Source organism: Zonotrichia leucophrys, chromosome 1A (assembly GCF_028769735.1).
Source record: "Zonotrichia leucophrys gambelii isolate GWCS_2022_RI chromosome 1A, RI_Zleu_2.0, whole genome shotgun sequence".
Classification (NCBI taxonomy): Eukaryota; Metazoa; Chordata; class Aves; order Passeriformes; family Passerellidae; genus Zonotrichia; species Zonotrichia leucophrys.
In genome coordinates, this window is record NC_088170.1 from 47776886 (window position 1) to 47787439 (window position 10554).

General features: G+C 40.8%; 1 protein-coding gene across 1 annotated transcript; it reads left to right on the top strand.

Annotated features, from left to right (window-relative positions):
- The first annotated feature begins 776 nt into the window (after positions 1-776).
- CAV2 (caveolin 2) lies at positions 777-9686 on the top strand. The gene is made up of 3 exons (XM_064732515.1): positions 777-1004; positions 1141-1328; positions 8120-9686. The coding sequence occupies exons 1-3, from the start codon at positions 852-854 to the stop codon at positions 8268-8270; spliced, it is 492 nt and encodes a 163-aa protein (XP_064588585.1). The 5' UTR covers positions 777-851; the 3' UTR covers positions 8271-9686.
- The last annotated feature ends 868 nt before the right edge of the window (positions 9687-10554 follow it).

Here is a 10554-nt window from a genome sequence, read left to right on the forward strand (position 1 = left end):
CTGGATGATTGATTAGTTAATATCACTTCTCTCTGAGACTGTCTGATAACTGTGGTTATTGAATGCAGCAAGAATGAACTCCTGGCAGCTCATAAGATCACTCTGCATATCAATATTATTAGGTACTTTTCGCAGTCATTGTAATAGTTTTGTGACTTTATACAGATCACTCTTTGGTTTAAAACATGTTCTCAAATAAAATAGAGAAAATAATTTGTATGGAGTGAAGCTAAAACCCAAAGAAGGCGTGAAAATACTTGTAATGGCAGATGCAGTATTTTATTATAGCAAAAATTAGTTCGTTTAAGCAGCACGAGTCAAGTAAATCCCGCTGGAGTGTGACGGGCCAGTGGGGCCGGGCACGGGAACATCGGTGGGCAGTGGCGACCCACCCCTCCTTCCCCTTTCTGTCCCCTTTCCCCACAGCTGCAGAGGGGCACAGACACGGCCCAGCTTGGCCCAGAGCGCAATCCCCTCCGCTTTTTGTTTCTGCTGCCGGTGGTTGCGATGCCACAAGCGCTGACAAAGGCCAGCCGGGCGGGACCCGCGGTGACAGCCGGGCACCGCAGAGGAACGGGGACACCCAGCGCGGCCGGGGCGGCCTGCCGGGCCGGCTCAGCGCCCACCGAGCGGCTGCCGAGCCGAGGGCAGGGGCTGCCCGCAGGCGCCCACCCCAGCCCGGCCCGCGGGTCCTTGAGGCTCGGTAGGGCCCGGTAGGGCTCCCGCCGCCTGCGGGGCCCGCGGGGCGTGTCCCGGGCAGCCCCGCTCCGCCCCGGCCCGGCCCGGCCCGGCGGGGCAGCGGCGGCGGACGGGGCAGGGCCGGGCCGGAGCCGCGCAGCGGCGGCAGCGCCATGGGGCTGGAGACGGAGAAAGTGGACACCCGCATCTTCATGGACGACGACGACAACTTCCCGCGGAGCGGCGGCCCCGCGCTGTCGGACGCGGAGAAGTGCGCGGAGGACGAGCTGGACCGCGACCCCCACGGGCTGAACTCCCACCTGCAGGTGCGGGCCGGGCCGGGCCGGACCGGGGCGGGCGAAGCCGGGGCCGGGGCCGGTGCTCGGGTGCCGGCGAGGGGGGTCCCCCGCGGGCTCCTCGCGCCCCAGCTCCCCGTGACGGTAAAGCCTCCTCTTGTTCCAGCTTGGCTTCGAGGATGTGATCGCGGAGCCCGAGCTCACCCACTCCTTCGACAAGGTGTGGATCTGCAGCCACGCTCTGTTTGAGCTCAGCAAGTACGTGATCTACAAGGTCCTGACTCTGGTCCTCGCCATTCCGATGGCCCTGGTTGTGGGGATCGTCTTCGCCACGCTCAGCTGCCTCCACATCTGGTAAGGGCGTGCTGTGTCCGGGCTCTGCCGGCAGCTCCGCAGAGCTCCTTTCCTCTAGCATTCACTATTGCCAAACCACCGGGCGCAGACTTTACACAGCTAGCCAGATCTGCTAATATTAACTGCTTTATTTCTAAAGGGACAGAAAAGGAAACAGTGCTTTCTCTGTGATTCAGTTCCCTGCCTTGGTTTTACCAGCGGTCTGTCATGACTATATAAGCTCCTTGGGGCGGAGAACCTGTGTTCCCGCTTGGACAGCACCTACAGCAATGGATTCCAACCTTGGCTGGCTTCTGGAGTGATAATAGTGTCTGAATTTGTTTTTTAAACTGAAGTGCAGAATTTGTTCAAAAGTGTATTTTAAATGAATTATCTAGGCAGAAGTATTACTAACACTTGAAGTTATTACTAACTTTTTAGTACTGTTACCTCTTTTATTTTTTTCCTCACAGACTGAAGAAAGCTTTTGAGGGCCCAGCTGGCTCTGTGTTGCTGACATAGAATGTAGTGCTAGTGCCTTGCATCTGGTGCATAGCTATCTCTAGATGCAGTGCTCCAAAAGCCCTTCCACCTAAGCAAAAAACCCTGCTGAGCTCAGGAAAGCTGCTTCTGACCATGGCACAAGTTCACAGGCAAATATGCTGGCCGTCCAAGTCACAGAAAACCTGTGTACTTTAAGCATAATGTGATCACAAAGTATCAGAAAGTATTTCTGAGACCAGAAAGGGAGATGATGGTGGAGAAGGAGGAAAGGTGTGGAGTATGGTGAGGTTGAGGAAAGAACTGACAGTCCAAAAGGCTGTAGAGGAAGGAATGAATGCAGATTATTGACATTATTTCTGCAAACCAAGATTTTCCATATACATGAGTTTTGGGCAAAGTCTAATTTGATTTGGGTAACACTGGAATCCTTTTCCTTTTATCAGGGAAAACAGAATACAGAAACTGGAAGTAAACTCAAAGCCCTAGGAATACATTGATTATCTGAACTTATGGTGACAATTTTGTGGGTGCAGATTTCAGTTTTTGAAAGTACAATGGAAGCTTGTGTTGGTGACATTGTCAAGCCACTTTGAAAACTGATTAACTTGAATTGTGGAACATAGTGTTTGCACAATATCCAAAGGAGTTGCAGTGCAGTTTAGGGATGCCCACTTGCTATATCTCTTGTTCCCAAATTGTTACAAACAAACAGTTCATAGGCATAGTGTTGCCCAGATTTTTAGATTTGTCAGCTGTCACTTCACCATAGTGTGCAGTGTGACTGCAAAAGGGTATAGTGAGTATATATAGGTTTCCAGTAGTGAAATATCTGTGGAAAAATTCATCAATGCCAAATTTATTAAAACTGTAGTGCTTTTTTGTGCTTCAGAAGGATCTTGTATCTGGATTTCACAGACAGGGTTTTACAGGGTTTCACTGATCCAGGACTCAGAGGTCAGTTACTATTTATGCACGTAGTCCCTAGTGACTATCTCAGGAACTGGGGGTTCTCAGTACATGTGAAATGGGACTTTCCGAATGTAGCACTTCACTTGAAACGTTTCTCTCGACTTTCTGTGAGCACACTTGCTTTCAGTTTCGTGCCCAGGTTCATTGTCAACATAGAATTGATCTTTAGTTTTGATCTTCCTTGCACCTGGGATGGATGTGAAAGAATCACATAACTCAGTAGTGCTGTCTGCATCCCCTTGGACTCCATCCGGTGCTACCATCCAAAGGCAATACTGCCTCATGTTCCCACAAACTCAAACTGGATTTGTTCCAACGCACTGAGACTAAGTTGGCATCTCTAAGTTGGCACCTCTTCATGTTCCAGATACCATGCGAGTGAGGAGTTCAACGTTGCTGCATTTGAGAGGGTGGTGCAAAAGCAGTACACGTTTAAAGGCCCTAAATACAGAGTACAGGGTAGTTCCCTTGTAGGCCCATTGGGTCTGGAAAAAAAAGTAACTCCTTGTTTTGTACATGAAAGAAAGGGAATTCCATGATAACTTCAGCTGTTTAAATGTCATGGGAAGACCCTGGGGCAAACCCACCCAGAAGTCTGTCACTAAGAGTCTCTCTGCTTCACTTTTATCATCCAAACCAGTGAGGTGATGATGTTGAAATGTTGTAAGGGAGCCTTTTCTAGGGATAAATTCAAAAGTGTTTCAACAACTTCTGGAGGTGCTCAAGCAGAAAGCTCTGTTGATGTCACACATATTGTTGCAGTTTTATCAGCGTGTTAAAATCCACATGTCTAACTCAGCATTTCTTACGCTCAGGGGCGCCTTGTGAATTGCCCCATCTCACCTGATAGTAAATGTTGTCTTTCACCTGTAAAAAGAAAGCTAAGTAAGAAACATATAGTAATACACCTCATTTTCATTTTTAACCATAAAGATGGAACATATTATGTTCCCAAACTGGCTGCTTGAGCCAGAATCTGGTTTCATACTACCTGGTAAAAGATGCTGATGGGCTGAACCTGGGCCAGCTAGCAGGCTGGTGATCCACATACAAGCCAGTTCAAGGAAGTCAACTTCACATTTTTCCATTACTGATGACTGTCATTCTCAGAGTATATAGGCCACACTGAGTTGTGATACCTTTCTGTGAAATTAGCAAGTTTTTAAATATGCCCTCAGATTGTAGTTGTTAAGGTTGTTGATTTTTGAACATGAACAGAACACTTCAGGTTTTACAGGCAGCTCATTCAAAATTTTTATATTTCTTGTGGAGCAGTGATTGATTCTTGTTCCAAGCCACATGTTTGCAACCTCTTGGAAATTAATACTTGAATTTCATGTATGCTGTTTTGTAGTTTTATCAGAATAGTGTTTTGGTACATTGCATATTTACACTAAGAATCAGTGACCCATAATTTGAGTCTTGGATCTGAGATGGGCTCACTCAGCTCTATACATCATAGGCTAAAGCAGTAGGTATTCACAGCACTTCTCCACTTGAGCTGCCATTCACAGTGCTAAGACAGAACCATGGATTTACATGAAAAGCAGATATGGACATGCATTATTTCTTACCTTTTTGTATTCCACAACTTCATTTACAAAACTGCTGCTATCACATTCAATCCTAAAACCATGTCCCTGCTGACTCCTTGAAATCTAAATAAATTACAGCTACGAAGGCCTACCTTATAATCTGGTGGTGCTGTCTTGATGCCTCTCTTTGTTGTCCAGTACATATCCCTTGGTTTAGGAAAAAAAAGTATGTGGATGTTGCCTTGCTTCTTTTGTAGTAGTTTTATCATTTCCAGTCTATCCAGGTCCTGGAATACATAATATTTGATTTTAATGCACTTCAAATACTGTGTATGAGATGTGAAAGGCTATGGTGGTTATCCATTGCCTCACTTGTCCCAATAGTTAATGGCATGCAACAAGCTGTAGAACTGCTCGGTAATTTTTAGCCTTTTCACAATGCTTGCTTGTATTGTAGAGCTATGCAAGACTTTTCATTCAAAATCATGATATAGTACATGGAGTTAGATCATTTAGGCACAGAAATACAGAGCATTTGAAAAAGAGTATTAAGACATTTCTGAGATTCCATTTTGAAAAACATTACAGGAGAAGGCATGATTCTTCACTTTGAAGCCAGAATCTCAATTAATGGTGCATGACTGCTCCAACATTGTTGCCCATGTCTATAAAAAGTTGATTCTCATTATTAGTGGGAATTAAGCTGTGCTCTGCCATTTCCAAGAGGTGTTTAGTTCTTGACAGTGCTCGTTCAGGGCTTAGCAAGAAGCAAAAGTAACGTGAGCAAAAGTGAGAAACATTGAGGGAAATAATTTTGTAGGTGTCATGCCTAGAACAGAATAAAGAGAAAATAGGATAGAAGGGGAAAAATGGGGTAATTGGAGCTTTTCAGTTCAACAGTTCCCATAAGACACAATTCATCCCACTTGGTCAAAGGAGGTGTATTTTATAATATATATACATAGCAAGATTCAGTGAGAGGTCATATAGATAGCTGTCTTCAGCTTAGATGACAAATTCAACAGACCTTTTGTTTTCTTCCCAATGTGGTTCTACATGCTAACACTAGCAGTACCAGTATGGCATCAGGGTACCTACCATGTCTGTGAACAAAACTGCAGACCAGGCTAAATCCACAGCAAAGGATGGGTACGTTATATTTGTCAGGTCACAAAAACAAATACATGGCTTCTAATGGCATTTGATTATTAATTTTTAAGTGTGACTGGTCACTCCATGGAAAGCACATTGCACCCTCTGATAATCTGGCAGTATCGCACTGTCAGATAAGATATCCTGTGCAGAACAGGATGCAGACTTGTACACATGTAAATACACACATAATTTAAAACTTAGAAAAATACCTTTTATGACTTTCCTTGGTGTAAAGGATTTTCTTCTCTGACGAAAGACGTTTGAGTAATTGTTCTATAAGTAGATGGACTTTTATTTTAAAATTGAAAGTTATTTACATTAATTAGCTTTGGTTGCTATTACGTCTCATGTATCCTCCTATGGATTTAGCCTACATTGGGATTTGCATGCATTTACCATAAATTAAAAACTGTAATAATAAGTGCTTAAAGATTGTAAACATTACCAAAACATTTTAATTATTTTATTTTCCATAAGATTACCAAAATAAGATTAGTTTATTTTCCATAAGATTACCAAAATAGTTTGACTTCCAGTAATCAAAATAGGTTGAGTTTCAGTACCGTGTGAATTACCTCTACAGCAATTTCAAGTACTATGATCACTGCTTCTCCAGCCTTCTATATCTTTCTGTGAATCTTCTGCATACTGTGGTATTTGTTTTATTTGTATTTTGTGTGATCCTGTCAACAGAGGGTCCAAAAGAAATGTTGTCTTTTCTGCTTCTCTCCAGTTGAGTTAGGTTTTAAAAAAATTGGGCCAAATTAATTATAGATGGTATCAAAGGAAAAATTACATTGTCCTTATAAACTATCTGAAATGGAAAAGAGGTGAAGTCAGCACAAACAAAATAGCCATTTCTGGTGTGTTCCCTGTATTGCTTGCAAAAATAGCAATTTTTTTTTTCTGTTTGCATTATTGATGTTTATCAGCAGTATTCTAACAGGTTAAGGCCTAGTTTTTTATTCTATAAATGATGTATTCTCTATGCAGTGATATTATAGGTGGTTATAAACACATAGCTTACAGGGTTGAGTTTAAAACTAGAGGCACAACTTTCCAGTAATGCTCACAGTCCTATATGGGCTGTTTCAGCAGAGACAAAAGAGAAGGTTTTAGAAAAACTATTCTTGTTTAAATCCATCTGGGCTAGCTTTGAGTAGAGCATTGATGTTCTAGTATATGGCTTGCATTGTATGACAAAAGCTGTTAGATAAACACTGAAAGTAATTAATTTTGATTCTGTACATTTCTAACCTTCAAAAATTTTTAAACGTGGTAGGTATTTTCTACTTTGTTAATCTGAGGAGTATGCATTGTAAATACACAGCAACTTTTTTTCAGACTTAGGATGAAATATTAAATTAGGTATTTTCTGTCATTCCAGTCAGAGTGAAAATTCTGCAGTGGAATTATGCAAATGCCAGACTGGGAACTTAAATTTTGAATGCAACAGTGAAGTAGGACAGAGTTTTTTATCATTGTCAAAATAATCTATATGTTCTTTTGCCTAATTTAGGAAGTAAACGTGTTCAGTATGGCAGAGTTTTTTTTAAAACCTTGCGCTAGTAGAACTTCAGTATTATTTATGTATACATTTAGTTTGTCTGCACCCAAGTAAGAGCAGCTTAGTGAAATGACCAGAGGTTTAGGCCAGTAAATGATTAGGGAAGGAGAATAACTTCAAATATTGTGGTCAGTTGTCATGTATCCACTGGCCCTCGTGAGCTGCCCATGTGCACTTCTGGCTCTCCTCCACTGTTAGCATGCTTGGCTCAAGCCGCCAGTAATGACATTGCTTCGGAATCGGCACACAGGGAGAGCAATCCCCAGATGCTTACCAAAGCTCAGGAGATGAAAGCACAATATTCTCTAGTATGCACCCTGAGTGAATAAAAAGATCTTATCCCCTGACAAGGAGTTCTGACCATATTCTAATATTAATTTCTCACTCACAAATCAAGAATTTTACAGGATCATCCCATTTTTCTGAGATGTGGCATGTACTTGTATTGTAATAATCTGATGTACCTGGATATTGCCTCCCTGTTTCTGTTTTACTGTAGCATCTTGGAATAGGGATGGGTAGGAATGAGACACCAACGGTGTGAAGTGCATGTATGCCTGTGCACTTGTGTGTGCCTGCAGGACAGACAAAGAAACACCAGAAGACACAGCAGAGCAAGAAGAGATTGTAAAGGCTGTTTCCAGTAAATCAAACTGGGGAACATAGTGTTTCTGTCAACCCCTACAGACCCACATTCAGATATGACCACAGCACAAGTGAGTCCTTAGGGGATGAATGCTCTTCAGCCATGGTGGGTGGCAGCAGGGCTATGGCAGATCATGCACACCTGCCCTGCCAGGAGCAGGGAGAGACAGCAAAAGTTCAGCATTCTAAATGCCATGTAAACAAATTGCCAGTTAATAAACAGAGAGAATGACTGCAAGAGTTAACTTGCTTAAATATGTATATGTATATGTATATGTATATGTATATGTATATGTATATGTATATGTATATTATGAAGTTATAAAAGGTAAGGAACCACTTCTCATCCCTAAGATGTCACACCTGTGTTTCATTGTCCTGATTTCCCTGTGCTGTAGCAGCACCAATCTTCCAATTTTTCGTTTTCTCTTTTGCAGGGTTGTGGTGCCTTTTGTGAAAACCTGTCTCATGGTCCTGCCTTCAGTGCAAACTGTATGGAAGAGCCTGACAGATGTTTTTGTTGTACCATTCTTTCAGAGCCTAGGCCGGTGCTTTGCCATGGTTAATATACGCCTGGACCAAGAGTAAACATCGGAGATGTGACACTTCTGTAGTTGTAGCTGGTGTTATACTTCTTTGCTAACCTAACATACAAGCACTTGCCATTCATTCCAAACTTAAATTACAATGGCTGGTTTAAGTGGGAACATGCTGTTTTTATTAAAACTCATTTATTATCAGGGAGATCCATTTAAGAATTAGTAGGCAGTTTTCATAGCTCACTATTTGAACAACAGAGTGATCATGGAGTATATTGGCAACACTTTATTTTAATGGTAGGTTGATTGGTAGATTATGGGAGAATTCTCATGGAGGACTAAATGCCACCACAGTGATAATGATTTGTGTTATTGCTATAAATAAATAAAGGAATAGGCTGTGATACCTTAGACAAAACTGATCTCTAGGGTTTCACACTGACTTTACTGCCGTTCCACCAGGGATCATTTTTGGCCTCGCTATGCAGAATGATAAACCCAGTCCTCTATTATCAGCAGTTAAAGTGAACGTGACTCATTGCATAAACATACAGGGAAAGGAACTGTTGTGTAATTCTCCTGTATTGGGGGAGGAGAGGGGAAGCTCCCTAGAAGTTTATCCCTTAAAATAAGGTGTTAGTTAATGATCTGTAACATTAGCTAATCTGTATATTTTATTTAATGAGAGATTAACTTTGCTGTATATTTTGTACCTTTGTAAATGACAGTTGATCAGGTTTCTATGAAGCATAGTTTCTCTAGTATTTGAATTCTAACCAACTTATTAAGCAGCGAGAGTAAGATACTGCAAAAATTATTTTAGATAACTAAAATTTCCTTTTCTAAATTAAATAGATTTTGAGTGTTGCTGTGCAATTCTAATATATTAATTACATATGATTGTGTGTAAAAGCAAATATTATAAGTGTTTTTTATACACGATTATGCAAAAGACTTGGAAATATCTGTTTATGAGAAATGGTTTTTATTAAAAATTGGGTGTAATAAATGCTACCCTGCATTTCTGTATATTATTGGTGTGAACATTGTGATATTTAAAGCAATAGACACTATGCTAGCACTTTAACCAGGTTGCAAGCTTGTATAGAAGGCAAGTGACTGTACTTGGTATCCTTGTCTAATTCTCCTAACCTATTGACTTGACTCTCTCTGTTGCTATTTTACTATTACAAAACTTAACCCCTGAAAAAGACACTTCTTTCTTCTGCACCTAATATGACTTTTTAAACCAGAATAACAGAAAATGTGCAGAGGTACATTAAAATTACATTAGCCTTCTGCTGGGCTTATGCTGCTGTTTTATTTAAATACAGATGGTAAGTTGCAATTGTAAAATGTTTGTATGATTTAGAATGTTATTTTCTAAAATGTCTCAAATTTCTTATCAAACAAGAGGTATCTAATAAAATAATAAAATGTCAGCTGTTTCCCATTTTCAACTTCATTTCTTTTCAGATTTTTCACTTCTAAAAAACTCTTAAAATGCCAAACACCATAGAATACTATGCAGTTCTTCCAAATATCTGAGAGGTAAAGAAATTGATATCAATACACTTCCCCTATTTTCAACTGCATTTAGTGTATTTATAGTAGAAAATGACGTATCTCTGTGTGCAGTTAAGCCCATACAGAATGATTGCTATCTCTGAAGAAGGTCTCTCTGCAGAATTTCGGCAACATTCAAAATGATGCTTAATTTTTTTAACAGGCTCACGCTTTCTTTACAGATGAGCTGCAGAATTTTCCTTTCTTGTCTGTTGGCCTGTTAAAGATACCTGGATATTCTTCGTGCATTAGGAACATCTTTCTTTATTTAAAGTATTTTTAGCATTTGTGCCATTTAGAGAGGGATTCATATGGCTTTAAAAAACTGGATCTTAATGATTAGTGCCCATGGAAACTGCTCTTGTTCTTTTTTATTCTGCAAGAAGTTAGCTTGTTTTTCAGATGTGTTCTTCAAAATACCTTTCTTGTGTTAAAAATGGAAATAACTCTTTTGAAAATAAAAATTGGCCAGGCTAGGCTTGAACTCTTTTGAGAGTTATTTTCTTTTACAGCGTCCAAGGGCTTTTACAAAGATATTTTCCACTGAAAAATATCCCCTTGATGAATTCATTTAAAAGAGAAAAAGAAAATAAATCAATCAGTACTAGTTCTTGTGTCTAAAAGGAGTCCTAAAAAAGCCTAAGCTTTGAAGGAACCCAAGTCTGCAATTCAAGTTTTGAGAATGAGACCATTCCCCAGAGAAAGATGTATCATTTTATGGTATGCATTCCTGGATATATTCATTCTTAAGTAGCTTACTGAAGTCA

Excerpts from the sequence above, each read along its gene's own strand:
- CAV2 (XM_064732515.1), top strand. The coding sequence starts at position 852 with ATGGGGCTGGAGACGGAGAAAGTGGACACCCGCATCTTCATGGACGAC. Across the intron at positions 1,005-1,140 it reads GGCTGAACTCCCACCTGCAG|CTTGGCTTCGAGGATGTGAT; the intron begins GTGCGGGCCGGG and ends CTCTTGTTCCAG. Across the intron at positions 1,329-8,119 it reads CTCAGCTGCCTCCACATCTG|GGTTGTGGTGCCTTTTGTGA; the intron begins GTAAGGGCGTGC and ends TCTCTTTTGCAG.